Genomic DNA, 23,586 nt, shown 5'->3' with positions numbered 1-23,586 from the left:
TCGAGTCTCACTAAAAAGATAAAGTATTGCTGCATATCTGCCTCTTTGCCAAGTTTCCAAATCCAAAAAGGATATTTTGGTAATGGAAAAGGCAGTGTTTACCTTCCATTTTAGTGGTGTGTGAGTTAAAATAATATTGGAAGTCACAAAGAACTACATAACTTAAAAACGAGAGAAACAGAACTCTAAAGAGAGATGACTTTTTTTTTTTTTTTTTTTTTGACATGGCATTTCGCTCTCTTCGCCCAGGCTGGAGTGCAATGGCGCAATCTTGGCTCACTGCTACCTCTGCCTCCAGGGTTCAAGCGATTCTCCTGCCTCAGCCTCCCAAGTAGCTGGGATTACAGGTGCAAGCCACCGCGCCTGGCCGAGAGATGACTCTTGACTAAACAGTTTGCAGTAACATAAAGGCGTTTCAGAGACTTAAGGCTGATGAAACTTGAACCAAGTTTAATATACTTCTTCTCCAGTTCAGCCATGCTACTTTTCTAGGTTAAAAGAAAGTTGCAGAACTTTTGTAAATGAACAGGCAAGCTGGTGGTGATAAGAGCTCTGATTCAGGTTAAAACAATCAACAAAATAACCACTGGACATTTCTAGAGCTGTTAAGAACTCTTTAAAAATTTATCTGGCCAGGCGCAGTGGCTCACGCCTGTTTTAATCCCAGCACTCTGGAGGCTGAGGAAGGTAGATCACGAGATCACGAGTTCAAGATCAGCCTGGCCAATATGGTGAAACTCCGTCTCTACTAAAAATACAAAAAATAAGCAGGGCATGGTGGTGGGTGCCTGTAGTCCCAGCTACTTGGGAGGCTGAGGCAGGAGAATCACTTGAACCCCAGGAGGCGGAGGTTGCAGTGAGCGGAGATCACACTACTGCACTGCAGCCTGGGCGACAGTGCGAGATTCCGTCTCAAAAAAAAAAAAAAAAATTCTCCTTATAATAGAGAGGCCTGGTGCTTAGTATCATCAGCAGAACCACCGAACTTTATGTGCCTCCTGATGTGATGTCACAGAAACTGTACATTACCAGATTAGTGTTGTTGCCAAAAATGCTTACCTGAATAAAATTATGAGGAAACAATTAGATAATTCCACAATAAGGAACATTCTACAGGGCAATTACCTTGGATTCTTCTAAAAAGCCAAAGACATGAAAAGACAATTCTAGATTGAAAAATTAAGCAGCCAAATGCAATGTATAAATATTAAATGGAGCTGGGTCTGGTGGTTGAGGCCTGTAACCCCAGCACTTTGGGAGGCCAAGGCGGGCCACCTGAGCCCAGGAGTTTGAGACCAGTCTGGGCAATATGGTGAAACTCCGTCTCTACAAAAAAATACAAAAATTAGCCCCACGTGGTGGCAAGTGCCTGTAGTCCCAGCTGCCTGGGAGACTTGAGGTGGGAGGATCACCTGAGCCAGGGAGGTGGAGGCTGCAGCAAGCCGAGATCAAGCTACTGCATTCCAGCCTGGGTGACAGGGTGATACCCTGTCTAAAGTAAATGAGAGGATTCTGGATGAAAAAACACATGGTTTTTGTATGTCTTTTATTGTATGTCACATAAAGGACATCTGTGTGGCAGTAGGGAAAATTGGAATATGAACTGTTTATTAGATGTTATTGCATTATTGAGAATTTTCTTAGGTGTATAATGGCATTAGTGGATATGTAGAGGAATGGCATCCTCAGATGTCTGAGAGAGAATTTTCTTAGGTGTATAATGGCATTAGTGGATATGTAGAGGAATGGCATCCTCAGATGTCTGCTAAAGTATTTGGAGATAAAGGTTGATAATAATAATGTAGTGTTTGTACTTTCAAATGGTTAGTGAAAGTACATGTGTGTATATGTAAGCATATTTATATACAGACACACATAAAGAGAGTAAATATGGCAAAATGTCAAGTTTGGTAAATCTAGATGATGGGTATACTGGGGTTCATTACACTATTTTCTTCATGCTTCTGCAGATTTTTTTCTTTTCTAAAGTTAAGAGAAGAAAGTATTTTGGTTTTCATGACATGCATGTCATCTTCATTAGCTCTTCAACTTTTAAATTTCTATGCACTTCAGGTTTATGACTTGGAGAAGTAGAAAAGACAACAACCCTTAGTAGGTGAGCCTTATATTTTAATTCATGGAATTATAAATTAGTCGTGAGGCTACGAAGATCCAACATTTTCAAAACCTGATGATTTTGTATGTTAGAGTGACTCCAAATTGATGCGAGTCTGGAGTCAGGGAGTTGCCCAGTTCCAGTATAGTGCCACTGATGCTTAAGTAGCCTCACCAAACCATGCCATTAGAGAGCAGTTTTTAAATAACTATCAAATTACACAGTGACAGCATCATTTTATTTCATACACAATCTCCTTCACCTGCAGACCAATTGCTTTAGAATGTGCCCTTCCATCAGAACCCTCATTTTCTTACAGCATGTTGTCAAGTCTGTGTTCCTAATCAACTGTGAAATTTCACGAAGGTGGGTACTCTGTTCTCATCTCAGAATGCAGCACAGCATTATGGCATGAAACAGTAACTCAATAAATACTAACTGAATAAAGAAATGGGTAAAATAAAGATTAAAGTGAGGATTTTTCAAGAAAAATTGTATCTTTTTAAAAATGGTATGCAATAATGTGGATTCTCTAAAATGACTAGTAGGAGAGAGAGGAGGGACCAACTCATAAGGAAGCTTTAAAATGTCATTGTTAGTCACACGGGCCTTTGTGAGAGGGTTGGGAGAAGTCTTTGGAATAGAAAATAAATAGAAAAGGAATGTTTTTGGAGTATAAATGATCATTACCTTGTTTCAGGAGCCACAGTTCAACCAGAGGCCAGAGGCCTGGCTGAGTTGTTTGTCTTAAACTTAATATATTTGCTGTACAGTTCTGTTAATGAATAGAATTACATTTGATGTCTTAATTGAGCACTTAAAAATTCAAGATACATGAATTATTTTTCTGAGCTATTTATCAAGCCTATTTAAACTTACGAGTTTAAAAAATGAAGCAAACTCTTTCCCTGAGATAAGTTTTTTACTTCTTTTGCAAGGTAGCTATTTCAGTAATATTTGCTATGGCACTATAATGAAATCTGTCAGGAATTAGAAAGATGAGTACTTTAACTGAAAAATGAGAATGTTTGAGAATTTCTGATAACACTCATGGGTTAGTGTTTCAAATGAAAATAATTAAGTCAACAAAAAGAAATTCTTGGATCAGTCTTGAGGACTTAGTAATACTGATAACGAAATATCACTTGAAAGGAGCTTTTTGTCTTTAAATGAAGATAAATTTAAAGGGTAACTAGGATTTGCTACCTGCAGTACTGATACCTACTAGCACAGAATCCAAGCTAGAGTATAAAAGAAAACTCCCTTTGTAAGTCACTGGGCAATTTTTAAGAACTCATTTTTTGGGGGGAGCAAGAAAAGTAGTCAGACAAATCAGTCCAAGGTGAGGTATCTTTGGAAAATTTAATTTGGACCATATTTCTTCCTCTTTCTGAAAACATCAAATATCCCCATACATTTTGGGTTCCACAGCTTACAAAGGGGCAGTGGGTTTCCCGCAGTTACATACTGTACCCAACTTTCTATAGAAAGATAAAACATTTTCCAATCTTGCTTTTGAGTATTTCCTAAAAAATGCTTTAAAGTTTCCTTACAATAAATGGCAAGTAAAACAAAGTAAGGCTTTTTTTTTTTTTTCTCCTTTTCCCCTTTTTATGTACTGCATGTTGGAGGAATAAGGAAGGAAGACTAGTTCCATCAGAATACTAGTAATCCTAGTACCCTGGGGATTACTGCTGGATCCTCCCAGGTATACCCCTATTGTTGAGGCCTTGATGCACCCCTGCACTGAGGAACCTGAGAAGGGTAAGTACTGAACAGTCTGTCATAGCTACGTGGGACTGTCACAGCACAGGTGGGACTGGGAGTCGCCCAGTTCTTCTTGGTGCTCACAGGAGTAACAAAGGAACTAGGACCAAACCGTAACTAGAGGTCTCCCATGTGGTACTGCAGTACCACACGTTCACTTTTACAGGCCTTACAAATGTACATTTGTAGACTCAATGTATTTACTGGGAAAAAAAAAAAAAAAAAGAAAAAAATGCCTTTACTAATTTCTGTATCAAATTATTAGAATGAAAATAAAAGCATTTGTCTGATGAAACACACCTTCTATGTTAGATGAAAATAACTCCCTTGCAAGATAAGCTTGGTAATGTGTATTTGTCACTATTATACATTTTTGCTTAGTACACACATTTCTTTAATAGCATCATCTGAACATCTTTGTCAGTTTTCAAACCTGTAGTTTCATTAGCTTAAAAAAAGGATAAGGCAGCCAAATTTAATGAATTTTGGTTGCAGAAAAACATCTCGGGCATTAACTCTTATCTTCAAATGTTAAGAGCACATAATTAAAAGATAAAGTTTCTTCTCTTAACAGGAAACTAAGCAGCTATTGTCATCAAATGTACTTTTACATGTACTTTTTAGTAAAGGGCCCCCTCATAAATATAAAATTAAATTCTTTTGAGGAATAGGTTTGTGATTTTAGTTATGCAGGATTTACATTTATCCTTTACATTTTGTAGTAAAAAAAAAAAAAAAATGTGTGGTCTTTGCTTATTTTCATGAAGTGATTTCTTCATCTCAGCAGGCTCTCACATACAACCGGCAGGCTAGGTTACTCAGCTTGTTTCTGAAAGGCGAGGCAGTCACATGTCATGTGCTCTTAGAATCCTTGCAAAAATTCCTGTAGCTGGGTGACAATCTCCGTGTCCACTGTTTCCATGAGGGACTGGAAACCTTGTTCTCCTAGCATCTCCTGCTGTGCCTTGAGCTTCTCGTAGATGAACTGCTGCAGAGACACCATATGAACAGGGTCCTTCAGGGCCAGCTGTGGGATACAGAGGGGAGCAAGACTGTGTCAAAAAAGCAAAACAAGTCTCTCCTACCTGCAATTTACAAAAGTTCTTTGTAATCTCTTCTACAGTAACAAAATTGCTTCTGCCTCTCTTCTTACACAGATTCTGTAATAGTCTCATAGTGGAAAAATCTGTCAAAGAAAATTTCATTCAATTAGTCTAACTTCAGTTCCCTAGGGCCCCCTGAACATGTTTTCTGATTAGCCATTTCTGAAGAGCTGGGGGACTCACTTATTTAAAGCATCAAAGCCTAGTAGAAAGCATTCTAAAAGAAACAGAACATGCTGAAGAACATTGAAATACAATTGTCCAGCATTCTCCTTAGGAAGATAGGGTAGGCCACTGTGGCAACCCAGTAATGCCCTCAGGATCCAGAGAGGAGACAGTGTTTGCCCTACCCTGGATTGCAATACTATTTAAATTCCTGTATATGCTTCTGGCTGAAAAAAAAAAGGGACTCTTCGTCTCCCACTGTGATATTTGGAAAACAAAAGAAGTATAATTTCATGAAAAATAACCCATAAGTCTACTCCCTAAAGATAATAATGACAAAGGAAAATATTTCGGCTGCTTCTACCCTGTGGCATGCACATACATACATATACATAAAACACAGCTGCACCCAGGCTAAGTGCAATGTGTGATATACCGGATTGAATCCTGGAACTAAGAGTGTTACCAGAGAAACTGGTAAAATCTAAATAAAAGTCTGGAGTTTAGTTAATAATAATGCACCGATGTTGGTTTCTTAGTTTTGATAAATGTACCATGTATATTTGAAAAATGTAGGGCTGGGCCCGGTGGCTCATGCCTGTAATCCCAGCACTTTAGGAGGCTGAGGTGGCCAGATCATAAGGTCAGGAGTTTGAGAACAGCCTGCCAATATGGTGAAACCCCGTCTCTACTAAAAATACAAAAATTTGCCTGGCGTGGTGGTGCATGCCTGTAGTCCCAGCTACTTGGGAGGCTGAGGCAGAAGAATCGCCTGAATCCGGGATGCGGAGGTTGCAGTGAGCTGAGATTGCGCCATTGCACTCCAGCCTGGGCGACAGAGCGAGACTCCGTCTCAAAAAAAAAAAAAAAAAAAAAAAAAAAAAAAAAAAAAAAAAAAAAAAAGAAGAAGAAGAAAGAAAAACGTAACATGTAATGTTAACACTAGGAGAAACTGGGTGAGAGGCACATGAGAACTCTTTGTACTATTTTTGTTACTTTTCTGTAAACCTAAAATTATTCCAAATTAAGAAGATTATTCTAAAAAATGGACTCAGCAATTAGAAAAGTATACCCCTCTGTGGCCATTTGGTATACGGTCAAACCGCTCTACAACTGACATCTCATCTTATGTATTAGCTTATATAAGTGTCTAATAATACAATTTCTAAGCAGCTAGGCCTGTGTTCAATTTTGAGATAAAAGCTGACGTCTCCAAGCTCTGAATGACATTCAAGGTTAGTTTTTCTCAAGTTAATAACTTCATCAGAACTAGAATACACATTGGAAAACTCCTGGTTTTGTTTTCTTTCCATTACTTCCATATGCTCTTGCCTTCTAAGAAAGTATGTGATCATTCAAGAAATATTTCCATTGAAATGGGTAAGATAAAATTAGGAACGTTCAGAGGCTTCAGTTATTAGCAAGAGATAATTACCCAGAATTCCTGATTCTGGGGTAACACCAGATAAATGAAGTGTTAATAGCCAGATTCACTTCAAAAGTCCACATATCGGATTTTAATGAGCAAGTGGCTCAGTATTACTTAATTTTAAAATTATTACTCTAAGACAGAATGGTTTTAGTTGAAGTGCGTATCAGTTCCCTCTGTTGGTAATGATAGCCTTTTGACATGCTTCAACCCATGAAGTAGTCTTCTAAAGTGGTTCAAGATTTTAGTTTCTGTGGGGCTACTTATAAATTTCTTGTTCTTCGAGATTTCTATCCCTTGAAACAAAGTTTTCCATTATATTTCACTACATTAATAAGAAATTTCACCCAGCAAGAATTTAGTGAAGCAAAATCTTTCATTTTCCTTAAGTTATGCGGCATGTCATTATTCACTTTTTAAGCCTATATGCCCAATTATAATTTGCAAAAACTACTTACTGTAAAGTTATTTTGTCAGAGGCCTTTGAACCATGCAGCTCCATCTTTTTTTTTTTGAGATGGAGTCTCTCTCTCTCTCTTGCCCAGGCTGGAGTGCAGTGGCGCAATCTCGGCTCACTGCAAGCTCTCCCTCCCAGGTTCACGCCATTCCCCTGCCTCAGGAGTAGCTGGGACTACAGGCGCCCACCACCATAGACGGCAAATTTGTTTTTATTTTTATTAGAGATGGGGTTTCACCGTGTTAGCCAGGATGATCTCGATCTCCTGACCTCATGATCTGCCCGCCTAGGCCTCCCAAAGTGCTGGGATTACAGGCGTGAGCCACAGCGCCTGGCCTGCAACTCCATCTTGAATAGGGGCTGGAGAAAATAAGGCGGAGACCTACTGGGCTGCATTCCCAGGACGTTAGACATTCTAAGCCACAGGATGAGACAGGAGTTCAGCACAAGATACGAGACATAAAGACCTAGCTGATAAGACAGGTTGTGGTAAAGAAGCTGACTAAAACTTCCCAAAACCACGATGACCACAAAAGTGACCTGTGGTCATCTTCACTCCTCATTACATGCTAATTATAATGCATTAGCATGCTAAAAGACAATCCCACCAGCACCATAACAGTTTACAAATGCCATGGCAATGTCCAGAAGTTACCCTACATAGTCTAAAAAGGGGAGGTACTGGCTGGGTGCCGTGGCTCACGCCTGTAATCCCAGCACTTTGGGGGGGCTGAAGCGGGCAGATCAACTGAGGTCAGGAGTTCGAGACCAGCCTGACCAACACGGAGAAACCCCGTCTCTACTAAAAATACAAAATTAGCTGGGTGTGGTGGAGCATGCCTGTAATCCCAGCTACTTGGGAGACTGAAGCAGGAGAATTGCTCGAACCCAGGAGGCGGAAGTTGCCTTGAGCCTAGATCATGTCATTGCACTCCAGCCTGGGTAACATGAGCAAAACTCCGTTTTTTCAAAACAAAAAAAAAAAAAAAAAAAAAAAGAGGGGGGGGGGGGAACCCACAGTTCCAAGAATTGACTACTCCTTCCCCAAAAATCTCATGAACAATCCATCCTTTGTTTAGCATATAATCAATAAATACCCATAAAAGGCCAGGTGGCTCACGCCTGTAATCCCTGCACCTTTGGGAGGCCAAGGCGGGTGGATCACCTGAGATTAGGAGTTTGAGACCGGCCTGGCCCACATGATACAATGAAACCCTGTCTCTACTAAAAAAATACAAAAAATTAGGGGGCCATAGGTGGCGCATGCCTGTAATCCCAGCTACTCGGGAGGTGGAGGCCGCAGTGAGCCGAGATTGTGCCACTGCACTCTAGCCTGGGCAACAACAGCAAAACTCCGTCTAAAAAAAAAAAAAGAAAAAAGAAAGAGAGAGAGAAAGAAAGAGAGAAAGAGAGAAGAAAGAGAGAGAAAGAGAGAAAAAGAAAAGAAAAGAAAAGAAAGAGAGAGAGAGAGAGAGAGAGAAAGAAAGAAAGAAAGAAAGAAAGAAAGAAAGAAAGAAAGAAAGAAAGAAAGAAAGAAAGAAAGAAAGAAAGAAAAGAAAAGAAAAGAAAGAAAGAAGGAAAGAAAGGGAAAGGAGAGAAAGAAAAGCAAGCAAGCAGCCTTTGGGGCTGCTCTGCCTACGGAGTAGCCATTCTTTATTCCTTTACTTTCTTAATAAGCTTGCTTTCATTTCACTTCACTCTGTGGACTCAACCCGAATTCTTTCTTGCGTGAGATCCAAGAGCCCTCTCTTGGAATCTAGATCAGGACCCCTTTCTGGTAACAATTTCCTACTGAATTTTGCTAAAGTGTTTTCCATCCTAGGAAAATACTAAATAATTGCTAACTTTGAATTTAATTTTTCTCACTTAGAAACAGAACATTTTTTAATAATAATAATATATTCAGGCTTCCTTTCCATGAAACTTGGTAGATGACACATAAATACACTAGGTATATAACAGAACAAAAAATCTTAAAGGAAAATTTTCTACAACAATGTATTTAACCGTGTGGTCTTCAAAAATTCCTTAGTTTAATTAAAATATCTTTGGTTTAAAAATTCCCTTCTTTTCTGACTTCTAATTGTTTTGCTGCAGGTAACTGTCAATTTCTGAAATATATCTAAAATAACTCAGTTTCCAAGATCTATTGGATATAAACTCTCCTAACTTTGCGGCTTAATGAAGAGTATGAGTCCGGCAGATACCAATCAGAACCCACTTAATCAATAGGGCGCAGCAATACAAACTCAATCATCAAATTATACCTACTGCGAAACCCAATCTGTCCTTTGAGAAGCTTGGAATACAGTTTCTAAATGATGAGCTTGTAAGTAAAGGAACATTTTACATTGCTATGTCTAGAAACACTGGGACCTTGACTTCATGAGATAAAAATGGCAGTACATACATACATATATACATACATGTCTCAGTAAACAAATTAAAATTCTAATTTAGCAATTACCTTATAATCTAGGTTTCCTGACACAATTATTTTTCTTTCTATTAGTCCTTGACCACTATTACTTGGGCATTCTTACTCTAGTATGACTTTATTGCAATGTGCTTTAAATCTCTGAGAGTAAACGAGAGAAATGCACAACTTAAGCAATCAGACAAAGTAATTATTTCAAGCCTAGATCTGAGCAACAGAACATCTGCTTATTCACGTTTCGCTATGCAATGATCTTCAGAGCAATTAAATGGGAATCAAAATACAATATCCACATTTACTAAACTCCAATCACAAGCAAGGCTTCTGCTAGGTACAGGGTAGGCCATTCACATATATAATTTCATTTAAAACTAATAATAAGAATAAAGGAGGAAAGGGAAGCCTCAGCAATGTCACAACAAATCTTTATACAATAGTTCTTTACTTGGCAGCATAAGGGAATCATTTGGGGAACTTTAAAAAATGCTGATGTCTAAGTCCTACCCCTAGTGATTCTGATTTTAAGTAGTTTCAGGTTCCAGAATATTTAAAAGCTCCACAAGTGATTGTGATATACATCCAAAAATAAGAAACATTGCTACAGAAAAATGTGGGCCAAGAGTTTTGAGGCCTAACCTCTCAAGTAAACACAATAAAACATCTACAGGTATTTCTATATGCATTAACACAAAAGAATACAGACAACAGGCTAAATAAAACACATAACACTTGAAAAAAAACAAAACAAAAACCCTTCAGCTACTAATTATAAGCTCTTTAAACTCAAACCCATTTACCATTACTTACTTGCCAGAAACCTTTGAGGTTTCCTTTCTCTTTCAGTCTCACTGAGGCAATTTTGAGAGAGTTTTACTTTACTGTGTACATACTAGGAAATGCTGATGACTTTTTTTTTTTTTTAAATCATTGTTTGACTCCTCCATTGTCCAAAAGTTTAGTGCGCTTCTGATTTTGGTTTTTGTTTCCTGAATTCCAAAGCATTCCTCAAATCACAGGGTAAATAAGATTCTAATTTGTAAAGGACGTTCATTTAGCCTGCTTTTCCTAACTAGTTATTGCGAGCATATAACAGCAACATACATTTATATATAATTATCACTTATTAAATTCTCTTCATAGTTGATCTGTTGATCTTCTTGGACTTTTCTGGCTTAAATTACTGACAGAGACAGGGGGCAGCCAAGGCCCCACTCTCCTTCCTGCCGAAACCTCGCCTTCAAGCCTAAAACAGCCTGAAGGCTGAAAAACAGGACTGCAGGCCTGGGAGAATCTCCAACCAGCCTGTCCCCTGGGAGGACAGGGTGGAGTCTTGGGAAATTCATGCCCTATTTGCAGGGGGAGGAGCCTGGCCTGTCCTGTTCCTGTGTGGTAGGTACCCTGGGATTCAATCTGTGAGATGGGGGCCTGTTAACAGGTACCCCTGTTACTTTGCTGAGTTTTTTTCCATTTTGCCCAATAAATTCTGTTCCCCCTCGCCCTTCAAAGTGTCTGCGAGCCTAATCCTTCCTGGTCGTGTGACAAGAACTTGGTTTTTAATACAGTATTATCATTACAATGACTTCTGAATTTCGTCTCTTCTTTGCCAATACTTAAAACTTACATCCACTCCCTTCTCATCGCATCGGATAGAAACTCCGTGTAACAGACTACTGTATCATCATCATCAAACTCTTTTACTCTTCTTCCTAGGCCACACAGACCACATTTCCCAGCCAATGGAATGTGAGCAGAAATGATAAGTGCCATATTCAACCTAACTCTTAAACCACTCCTACTCATTCTTTGTCACAGTTTTCCAGCTAGACAGAGCCATGTGTTAAAGCCACGCATTTCAATAAGTCTGGATTGCAAACCAAAAATAAAATTCTAAGCCCCCGCCCCCCCACCCCCTGCCGCCTACCCATCCATTTGAATGGACTTCCTCTTTGGCCAGGACACTCTTAAAATTTAACCTGAAAGACTACTTCAGGCCATGATGGTAAGCAGATGTGCCTCATTATACCTCTCCAGTATTAGAATCAACACAGACCTTAAGTCTGACAAGAGACATTTATAATTTACTCTCTTTGAAGCCTACTACCTGGAGGCTTCATCTGCATGATAAAACTTTGGTATCCACAACCCAGACATTTCCTTTCTATTGACCCCAGATCTTTAGAAAAACTCAACCGTCAACCAGAAAAATTTAAATCTACCAATAATCTGGAAGCCTCCTGCCTCCACATTTTGTCCCACCTTTCTGGACCAAACCAAACCAATCTATTTCTTTCTTTTTTTTTTAGACAGAGTCTTGCTCTGTCGTCCAGGCTGGAGTGCAGTGGCACAATCTCGGCTCTCTGCAAGCTCCGCCTCCCAGGTTCACACCATTCTCCTGCCTCGCCTCCCAAGTAGCTGGGGCTACAGGCACCTGCCACCACACCCGGCTAATTTTTTGTATTTTTAAGAGAGACAGGGTTTCACTGTGTTAGCCAGGATGGTCTTGATCTCCTGACCTCATGACCCGCCCTCCTCTGCCTCCCAAAGTGCTGGGATTACAGGCGTGAGCCACCTTGCCCAGCCCTGTATATCTTAAATGTATTTGATTGAAGTCTCACGTCTCCCTAAAATGTATAAAACCAAGATGTACCCCAACCACCTTGGGCACATGTTCTCAGATCTCCTGAGGGCTGTGTCACAGGCCATGGTAACTCATATTTGGCTCAGAATAAATCTCTTTAAATATTTTACAGAGTATGACTCTTTGTTGACAGGATCATCCCTCAAAGACTGCGGATTTCAAGACCCACTCCTGCTCCTCCCTCTCGTGTTTTTCCTGGGCAATAAACTATTACTTTGAGATTCCAGAGGTCTGTTACAGAAGACAGCATTTCCTGGCATTTAGAATATTCACTATCCAGTGGTATGTTTGTGCACAGTTTCAAATAGATATTTTAGCATGGTAAAAACATAATATTCTATTCCTATTTCAGTAAGAAATTTTACCAGGAATAAATGCTAAATTTAATGTTAGATTAAATTTGCTGATAGTAATTTACATTTCTGTATCTATTTTTATTTTAAAAAGTCATCTATACTTTTCTGTTTTATCCTTTTTTCTAGGTTCTAGAATAGCTGAACTAGCATAGAATGATCTATTCCTTAAAACCGGATACAAAGGAAAGTAAGGGAGGGAGGGAGGGAAGAACAAAAAAAGAAAAAGGGTGGAAAGACAAGCTGTTGCTAAAAGAATGTCATTAGTACTTTTTCATTTTACAAACAGGGTCTCGCTCTGTCTCCCAGGCTGGAGTGTAGTGGTGCGATCTCGGCTCACTACAGCTTCTGCCTCCTGGGTTCAAGCAATTCTTCTGCCTCAGCCATTCAAGGGGCTGGGATTACAGGCATGCAATACCATACCTGGCCAATTTTTGCATTTTTTGTAGAACCAGGGTTTCACCATTTTGGCCAGGCTGGTCTTGAACTCCTGACCTCAAGTGATCCACCTGTCTGTCTTGGCCTCCCAAAATGCTGCCATTACAGGCATGAGCCACCCAGCCCGGCCTGTCATTAGTAATATTAAATGAATTAAACTACATTAAAAAAAAGACTGATAGTACATTCTGTTAAAACCACTTGCAATGAGCAAGCAAGAAACATTTGAGAGGAGGGACTTTTGGGGGCAAGAAAGCAATTAAAAACACTTCTTCCATGGTTATAAATCTATTTCTATCTGGTCCTAAGTGATTTTTCTTTTTGCAAAATTAATATGGGGGAAAATTGTTCTGAAAATATTTTTCCATTGATTAGCCTACACTCGCATGTATAATACCTGAAGCCATACTATATGCCTTCTTATCCCTAATATTTTATGTTTATTCTTCTACCCCTTGATTAAATTGGCCAGGTTTATCTACTATGTGGGTATTTTAAAAAGAAAAACAGGCAAACAATACTTATTCATCAATTTTAGTACTTTTCTGCCTTCTAATTTTTAAAATTATTGTCTTCTATTTTTCAAAGGCTGATTTTTTCTAATGTCTTCTATTTTTCCTTTTTTTCACATCTTGACATCAGTAGAGTTCATTTATTTTCATTTTTTCTTGTATGATAATAAAATTACTTAAGGCTAGGAATAACTGTGTTCACACGTTTTTATGTGTAACAATCTCAAAGCTGTGTATCATCTACTTCAAAATTTCAAGCTTCCCCTTTAAAATACTGTTTAAAAAACTTTATGAAACCAATATTTCTCTCAACCTTCGTGTAATATCTGGTTTTACTTTCAGTGGTCAGATAATTTAACCTGTACTATTTCTACTCTGAGAAATTAGGGATTTTCTTTGTCAGCCTAGAATGTGCTCAGTTTTTGTAAATGTTTCACGAATATTTCTATATATTAAGTTTCCTGATATTATTCAGATCTGTCACTATACACATACTAGATCATCTTAAGTTCAACTAAACATAGGCTCACAAGACTACCATACGCTATGCTTAGCATCAGTTTATACAGAAGGCTGTGGGGAAGACTTGCTATCACAAAAAAAGAAAATGTGTAGGAAAATAAGATAAATTTTGTACCAATAAAAATGTTATAATCTTACATGCATTTTCAGAATCCTATAAAAGTATGTTGCTTTTTGAGATAATTTCTTACATGTTTTATAAAAGCATTTCTACTTGTAAGTCAATTTTGGCAGTGCAATTTAGGACTATATTCAATTTCTAGCGATGGGGTGATCTCTTTACATTAAAAAAAATCAACTTTAATATATAACTAAATTAAATAATAGGGAACTGTTTTCTTTCCATTCTTCTTATTGTCATTAAAGTAAAATGACTACATAATAAAGTGTAACAGAATATTTAGGGGTGTGCTATGCACATCAATGTTACGAAATTAGAAAATAACAGACTGCTGGAGATCTAAAAGTGCCACTATCCAGCAATGCCTTTAGTTCTATTACTTCCCTCTCAGAAATATAATTAATATTCCTGTTTGTCCACTATGGGAGAGAATATACTATAAAACCAAACATGTGAATTAATACATTGTTCCTATTACATGTGGACACCAGGTGATTCAGAGAATGGAAAGAAGATAAACTGTGGAGGAAAAATCAGATGAGATTTCTATTTGAAATCTAAATGTCATGGATATGCTGAGTTTTCTGAATATCATTTATTTCCGTCTACACTTTTATTACAGGGACTGAGAAATCTGAACAAGTATGAACATCTATAGGACACAGCTGCTCCCTTATAGCTCCTTATTGTTCCAATTGCCTTTGTGGTTCCAAAAAGCAAGATCACTGAGCAAATCTTAGGAGAATCTCAAGTCTCTTGGTAAAAATACTCAACCAGGTCAAGCTATCAGGTGAAGGACTGAAAAGTGCAGGTGCTATAAAGAGGAAATGTTGAATGAGAACCTTTAAAGGCAAGAAAGTTTAATAATGGGTCAGTGTCCTCAATCTCTTTCAAAAATTTGATTTCATCAAATGGTATATCAATAATTTATAAAAATGATAAAATGTGATGGAGATGAATAAGGGGCTAAAAACTTTCCATCTTGACCATCTGGTGACAGAGCAAAATTGTTTAATAAACCAAGTTTGGCTATGAGGCTAATTTTCTAAAGCAGATCCTGTTCTGTCACTGATTTTTTTTTTTTTTTTTTTTTTTTTTTTTGAGTCAGAGTCTCACCCTGTGGCCCGGGCTGGAGTGCAGTGGCGCAACGTTGGCTCACTGCAACCTCTGCCTCCCAGGTTCAAGCGATTCTCGTGCCTCAGCCTCCTGAGTAGCAGGGACTACAGGGGCATGGCACATGCTCAGCTGATTTTTGTATTTTTAGTATAGATGGGGTCACGCCATGTTAGCCAAGCTGGTCTCAAGTGATCCACCCGCCTCAGCCTCCCAAAGTGCTGAGATTACAGGTGTGAGCCACTGTACCCAGCCATCTCACTGGTTTTTATTATCACAGATCAGATGTATACTGTATACGTATTTCTAAAAGTTATTTGTTTATATTTTGATTTACTGAGGAATTTTCAGAAACAGTAGAAAACTTTTGGCAAGAAAATATTTGAGATTGTGCTTAGCCACATCTAAGAAAACTTCCTGGAATTTTCCTACTACAGGATCTCAACTTTCTCCTCCTGCCCACCCCGCCCATCAACATTTGGCTACCTACAGATTAACTGCTTCCACTCAGTGAATAATGATGCCGTTAAATAGATAGGTCCACATAGCCAGTTAGCTGTCGTTGGGCCTCAGTAACAGAAATATGTTCTCTCTGTTTTCTGTTCTGGCTCCTCCTCCTCTCTGTTCTGCACCACTGCCACCCTCTTCCCTCCTCCCCACTTCCCCTTCCACCCGTCTTCCACTTTTAATGACCTGTCATGACACATGTACCTATCAAGATAATCCAAATGTACCTATCTTTGATCAGCAAATTCCATTTTGTCACGTCTTAAATAACCAGAATGGAGTCACTTGTGCTAGATGCCATGTAATCAAACTAAATTTCAAAACAGACCAGTTTTCTAAAAATGAGATTCACAGTAACCAATCGAAAGAGGCCCAGTAAACCTGAGATAGCATGATAAGGAAGCACCCTTTCCCTTAGCCCATCCAAGGAAAGTAACCAAATGTTAACCAATCCACTTTTTGTACTATGCTGTTTACTTGTTCCTGCTCAAGTTCCCTTACAAAAACCAACTCTTCCACCACCTCCTCAGAGCTCCTATCTGTTTTGCAGACTGGATGCTGCCTGATTCATGAATCACTAATAAAAACTAATTAAATCTTTGAAACTCACTTTGTTGAAATTTTGTTCTTTGATACATGAAATATATTCACAGGTTCCAGGGATTAGGACATGCACATCCTTGGGGGATGAGAGAGATTATTCTGCCTGCTACACTTATGGCATACAAGGCCCTCTATAAGCCATTTGCTATTTTAGCACGTGGTATGCACCTAATAAATACTTCTTGAATGGCACTCCTACAACTACCCACTGCTCAGTGAAACAAGATAATTATACTTGCAAAATCTAAACTCAAACAAAATTACACCAACAAAACATGAGTGGCTTAAATTCAGGGTTTCTCAAACGTGGCACCATCAAACATTGGGTAGACAATTCTTTTTAATAGGGGGGCGTTGTTCTGATACAGACAGGAAACGGAAATACTGGGTAGAAGAGGGCGGTTCCCCAGCAAAGGCCCACACCCTCAAGCCTGGAAACCTGGCGCCCTAAATGGGAACAGGCACTCCTGTTTTCATGCCCAAAAGTTTCCGTATGGCCCACTACACCTGCTATCCTGTACCTATATAAACCCCAATCCACCTGTCCTGCCCAGGGCGGAAAACCACTTAAAGGCATTGTTAAGCCACAAACAATTAGCATGAGCGATCTGTGTCTTAAGGGTGTGTTCCTACTGCAGTGAACCAAGCCCAACCTATTCCTTTAATTCGGCCCCTCCCTTCGTTTCCCATAAGGGATACTATTCGTTAATTTAATATCTATAGAAACAATGCTAATGACTGGTTTGCTGTTAATAAATATGTGGGTAAATCTCTGTTCGGAGTTCTCAGCTCTGAAGGCTGTGAGACCCCTGATTTCCCACTTCACACCTCTCTATTTCTGTGTGTGTGTCTTTAATTCCTCTAGTGCCACTGGGTTAGGGTCTCCCCAACTGAGCTGGTCTCAGCAAGTGGCGTCCATTCGTGGGGGCTTGAATCCAGGTGGAAGGTGTTTGGATGAATGGAGGCAAGATGGCGCACTTCCGGGTTCTTCATCACCAACTTTTCCCGCGCACGCGAAAATGCAGCTGGCACCCGGGAAAGGTGCAGACCAACCGGGCATGCGCCAGGTGACGTCAATCCGAAGAGACCAAGATTTACCTGGTCGCACCTGCGGAGCGCCCCCCAACACGCCCGTGCCCCGCCTATTGCCCTCCCACTCCTAGAAAAGCCGCTCCTGGCCAGCGCGCTGCGTGGACTTCCCAGCCCCCAGTCGGGACTGTATCAGGAACTCTGCCCGAGAGCTCCACCGGGTGACTCTCTTGGCCTCCTTTGCTGGAGGCCGACAGACCTCACCCCCACACCTTCTTCCTTGAAGCTGGGTGACCAAAAAATAAATTTGCAGTTTTGCTCCTACCCTTCCCTGCTCGCTGGTTCTTTTGTGCCCGCTCTGGTGGTCTTAGAAAAACAAATCAGAAGGGTCGCCAAGTGATGGCTGTAATGGAAAACTAGCTAGAGGACACCCCAGTACTCTCAAAGCAAACCCCGTGGTGAGTAAGAAGGGTAGCCTGGAAGCATCAGGGTAACAATGGGACAGGTTTGGGATCTGGTTCATTCCAGCCTTGGAACTTTTTCACACTGATAACGAGGAGGAACAAGAGTATAGCAAAGTAACAGAAGAGGTTACAGAGCAAGTTTATTTGCCAACTAAAGCTAAAGTGGCAAGGGAAGGAGAGGTTCATCCCTACACTTCTGCAACCCCTCCTCATTATTTTGAAGAAAATGACCCCCTAAATCTTTCTTTTCTGGAGGACACTTGGCGAAAAGTAGTTGTCCCAGTGACTGCTTGAGCAGCGCCTTGAGTGACCGCTCTTACTTCTATTCAGGTAGGAATTCAGCAAGCTAGACAAGAAGGTGATTTAGAGGCTTGGCAGTTTCCTGTTAGAATACACCCCCCACAGATCAAGAGGGAAGTATTATAGCTACATTTGAGTCTTTTCCTTTTAAATTACTCAAATAATTAAAACAAGCAATAAATCAGTATGGACCAGGTTCTCCTTTTGTAATGGGACTGTTAAAAGAATGTTATTGTTTCCAGTCGGATGATTCCTACTGACTGGGATGTTCTTACTCGAGCTTGTCTAACTCCTGCTTGGTTCTTACAGTTTAAAACTTGGTGGGCAGACGAAGCTTCCATTCAGGCTGTTTGCAATGCCCAGGCCCAACCTCAAATTAATACAACTGCAGACCAACTTTTGGGGGTTAGTGGCTAGACTGGTTTAGATGCACAACTGGTCATGCAGGATGATGCCATAGAACAGCTTAGAGGAGTGTGCATTAGAGTTTGGGAAAAAAATCACTTCAGGTGGAGAACAATACCCTTCCTTCGGTGCTATAAAACAGGGACCCAGAGAACCATATGTTGATTTTACAGCTCAGTTACAGGAGTCTCTTAAGATTATTGCAGATTCGGCTGCTCAGGATATAGTGTTGCAGTTATTAGCTTTCAACAATGCTAATCCCGATTGCCAGGCTGCTCTGCGACCTATTAGAGGGAAAACACATTTAGTTGATTATATCAAGGCCTGTGATGGTATCGAGGTAATCTGCATAAAGCTACCTTGTTGGCACAGGCAATGGCAGGACTGAGAGTGGATAACGGAAATACTCAATTTCCTGGAGCTTGTTTTAATTGTGGGGAGCATGGTCATACTAAAAGAGAAGGTAGAAAAAATCAGTGAGTCAGGCTGCCAGATAGGGGAAAAAAGAAAACTGTTGAGCCTGAAATATGTCCAAAATGTAAAAAAGGAAAACACTAGGCTAGTCAGTGTCACTCTAAGTTTGATAAAGAAGGGAACCCGATTTCGGGAAACACCATGAGGGGCCCGTCCCGGGCCCCGTTCTAAACCGGGGCATTTCTAGCTCAGGCCATTCCCTCACCCCTGTACAATGTCTGTCCCCCGCCACAGCCAGTAGTGCTACAGTAGATTTATGCTGCACAAAAGCTGTGGGCCTTCTGCCTGGTGAACCCCTGCAAAACGTACCAACAGGAATCTGTGGACCCTTGCCAGCAGGGACAATAGGATTACTTTTAGGAAAGTCTAGTTTAAGTTTAAAAGGCGTACAAATACATTCAGGAGTCATTGATTCAGCTTATAATGGGGAAATTCAAATTGTTGTATCTACTTCTGTTCCTTGAATAGTAGAGCCAGGAGAGTGCATAGCACAGCTACTGATACTGCCATATGTGCGAATGGGAAAAAGTGAAATTAAATGAACAGGAGGATTTGGAAGCACAAATAAACAAGGCAAAGCAGCTTACTGGGTAAATCAAATTACTGATAAGCATCCTACCTGTGAAATAACTATTCAAAGAAAGAAATTTAAAGGTTTGGCAGATACACGGGCAGACATTTCAATCATTTCTCTACAGCACTGGCCGTACACGTGGCCAATTCAACCTGCTCAATATAACGTGGTTGGAGTTGGTAAAGCCAATGAAGTATATCAAAGTAGTTACATTCTGCATTGTGAAGGGCCTGATGGACAACCTGGGACTATTCAACCAATTATAACTTCTGTACCTATAAATTTATGGGGAAGAGATTTATTACAACAATGGGGAGCACAAGTTCTAATTCCAGAAAAATTATATAGCCCTCAAAGTCAATATATGATATATGAAATGAGTATGTCCCTGGTATGGGACTAGAAAAAAAATTGCAAGGTTTGAAAGAACCACTTCAAGTGGAAAAACCAAGTTCCCACCAAAGACTAGGAAAAAATTTTTGATGGCGGCCATTGTTAAGCCTCCAGAACCTATACCTTTAAAATGGTTAACAGATAAGCCAATTTGGATAGAACAACGGCCACTAAGTAAAGAAAAACTGGAGGCTTTAGAGAAATTAGTTGCTGAACGATTAGAAAATGGGCACATAGTTCCAACATTTTCTCCTTGGAATTCTCCAGCTTTCATAATTAACAAAAAATCAGGTAAATGGAGAATGTTAACTGACTTAAGAGCCATCAATTCAGATATACAACCTATGGGAGCTTTACAGCCAGGATTGCCTTCTCCTGCTACAATTCCAAAAAAATGGTCTTTAATAGTCATAGATTTAAAAGACTGTTTCTTTACTATCCCTTTAGCTGAGCAAGACTGTGAACGGTTTGCATTTACAATTCCTGCAGTAAACAACCTGCAGCCTGCTAAGCGTTATCACTGGAAAGTGTTGCCACAGGGCATGTTGAACAGCCCTACCATTTGCCAGATGTGTGTGGGGCAAGCAATTGAACCTACTCGTAAAAAATTTTCAGTGTTACATTATTCACTATATGGATGATATACTTTGTGCTGCCCCCACTCGAGAAATATTACTCCAATGTTATGATTGTTTGGGTGAGGGAGAAAGGACAAGATGGAGGAAGGTGAACAAGAAGGCACCATCCATGTTGCTTCCGGGTTCTTCCTCATCAACTTTCCTGCGCGTGGGAAAATGCAGCCCGCGCCCGGGAAGATGCAGATAAACCGAGCATGCGCCAGGTGACGTCAATCCGAAGAGATCGAAACTTACCCGGCCATGCCTTTGGAGACGCCCCTATCACGCCCTTATCCTGCTCACTGCCCTCCCCCTTCCAGTACCAATGCATAAAAGTCCGCTGCCGGCAGGAGCCGGCGTGACTTCTTTGGCCCCCGAATTCGTGGACCGGAGAACCTCACCCGAGAGCGCCAGTGCGACTTCCCTGGCCCCCCACACCTAAGGACCAGAGAACCTCTCCTGAGAGTGTGTGCATATTTGCAATAAAGGGCTGCCGCTTTCTTATGTACTTTGGCCTCATGTTTAATTACTTAGCTCTCCTAAATTAAGTTACATTAAATGAAATTAAGACAATGATCACTTGTAAAATTCAATTTCTTGTGCTGGTTTAATGATAGCTCCTGACAAAATTCAGACTACTACTCCTTATTCCTACTTGGGGACCTTAGCAAATGACACTATTGTGCCACAGAAAGTAAACACACGTAGGGATAAATTAAAAATATTAAATTATTTTCAAAAATTACTAGGGGATATTCACTGGATATGACCTGCTTTAGGCATTTCTATCTATGCCATGAGTAATCTGTTTTCTATCCTTAGAAGAAATCCTAGTCTCACTAGCCCTAGGCAATTAACAAAACAGGCTGAGGCAGAGTTACAACTGATTGAAAAGCAAGTCCATAAAGCTCAGATAAATAGATCCAGAGAAGACTCTAGATTTGCTAATTTTTTCAACTCAGCATTCACGTACTGGTGTTACTGTCCAAGAACAGGACTTAGTAGAGTGGCTTTTTCTTCCACATACTAATTCACATATTTAGATCAAATCGCTACTATGACAGGGATTGGGAGAACTCGCATTGTTAAATTACATGGATATGATCCTGGAAATATTATTGTCCCTCTCACGAAGGCAAAAATACAGCAAGCCTTCATAAACAGTCTTACTGGGCAAACCCATTTAGCTGATTTTGTGGGTATTCTCAATAATCATTTTCCTAAAACGAACCTGTTTCAGTTTTTGAAATTAACTAACTGGATTCTCCCTAAAATAACTAAATTTAAACCAACTGAAGATGTTGAGAATGTTTTTACAGACGGGTCTAGTAATGGTAAAGCTTCTTATTTGGGCTCAAAAAGTAAAGTTTTCCCGACACCCTACACTTCAGCTCAAAAAATGGAGCTTGTAGCTGTAATTGACGTATTGACTGCTTTTGATATGCCTATTAATGTGATTTCTGATTCTTCATACGTGGTTCACTCCACACAGTTAATTGAAAATGCTCAGTTATGATTTCATACACAAGATCAATTGATGACAAAAACAAAAAAGGAGGAGAAATAGGGATTACTGGGCAGCCCATACACAATTGAATCTAGCATTATTTGGTGAAAAGATCCAATAACAAAAAGTTAAGAAATAGGTAAAATAATAACTTGGGGTAGAGGTTATGCTTGTATTTCTCCAGGCCAAAATCAACAGCCAATTTGGATACCATCAAGACACCTGAAACCTTATCATGAGCCAGATGTCGAGGAGGAGATTCCGGGAGGATCCCGAGGACCCCCCGGTTGCAGCCATGTTGAGGCTGACGCTGAGGAGGACCCCAACTGTCACGAGCAACACCTGTCGAACACAGCCACCCACCTGGGGACAGATCAAGAAGCTGTCACAGATGGCAGAAGAAAACCTGAGGAAAGCAGGACAACCAGTCACAATGAATAATTTAATGGTAGCTATGATAGCGGTTATTACCACTCCTGTGAGTATTCCTTCAATAAGGGCTGACACAGAGAACAATTATACTTATTGGGTACATTTATCAATCTTGGCTGGCAATAATGCCTAGATGCAATCACTCTGACACAGTTACACATGCTTTCTGATCTCAGTATTTACCATAATAAATCCGCTCCTATAATTGAGACATACCGCCCTCAAAAACCTATTTGTAAACAGGATTGGACCCAGTTAGAAAAAATGAACGTACTTGTTTAGGAAGATTGCATTGCAGAACAGGCAAAGGTGCTGTACAACGATTCCTATGGAATCATTATTAATTGGTCCCCTAAGGGGATGTTTAGCTTGAATTGCACCTCTCAGTCTGCGTGCCAGGGTCACACTACCTTCAGATGATCTGAACAAAATGGTCAGATGGTAGAAATGATAAGAAGTATGGCAAAAGTTTCTGTTACTTGGAACCATGATGGTTTAGTGGCACCTCAACCTCAAATGATATGGACCGCTCTAGGAGCTTAACAGAAGGATTTGTAGAAACTATTAAATGCTCTTAATAAGATCAAAATTTGGGAAAGAATAAAAAAGCATCTAGAAGGACACTCTACAAACTTGTTTTTGAATACAGCAAAATTTAAAAAACAAACAAATATTTAAAGCATCCCAGGCACACCTGACCTTAATGCCAGGCACTGAGTGCTTAAAGGAGCTGCAGACAAATTAGCAGCTAGTAACTCATTAAAAATGGATAAAAACACCTGGAAGCTCTGTGCTTTCAACAACAATCATGCTTTTAATCTATGTTGTTTGTCTTTGTATAGTTTGCAGATGTGGATCCCGACTCCCGCAAGAAGTAGCTCACACCAAAGCTGCCCTTTTATCTCTTTGCAAATCAAAGAAGGGAGACATGTTGGGAGCAAGCCCCCCAAAGTCTGGCCATAAACTGGTCCCAAGACTGGCCATAAATAAAATCTCTGCAGCACTGTAACATGTCCATAATGGCCCTAACGCCCAAGCTGGAAGGTTGGGGGTTTACGGGATTGAGGGCAAGGAACACCTGGCCCGCCCAGGGTGGAAAACTGCTTAAAG

At 40.1% G+C, this 23,586-nt stretch overlaps 1 protein-coding gene across 2 annotated transcripts in view; it reads right to left on the bottom strand.

Annotated features, from left to right (window-relative positions):
- Window positions 1–2,113: 2,113 nt before the first annotated feature.
- Window positions 2,114–23,586, bottom strand: part of IPO11 (importin 11) — a 234,481-nt gene continuing 213,008 nt past the window's right edge. Inside the window, exon 30 of one of the 2 annotated variants that reach the window (XM_030926735.1) lies at window positions 2,114–4,910. In XM_030926735.1, coding sequence (XP_030782595.1) covers window positions 4,746–4,910 — 165 coding nt within the window. In that variant the 3' untranslated portion in view covers window positions 2,114–4,745. The remainder of the gene's footprint in view (window positions 4,911–23,586) is intronic. The other variant, XM_010385211.2, reaches the window with a different exon arrangement.

The sequence above is a fragment of the Rhinopithecus roxellana genome, chromosome 3, assembly GCF_007565055.1.
Source record: "Rhinopithecus roxellana isolate Shanxi Qingling chromosome 3, ASM756505v1, whole genome shotgun sequence".
NCBI classification, from domain to species: domain Eukaryota; kingdom Metazoa; phylum Chordata; class Mammalia; order Primates; family Cercopithecidae; genus Rhinopithecus; species Rhinopithecus roxellana.
The sequence above is the reverse complement of the archived record's forward strand: the minus strand, read 5'-3'. Positions and strand labels throughout refer to the sequence as shown.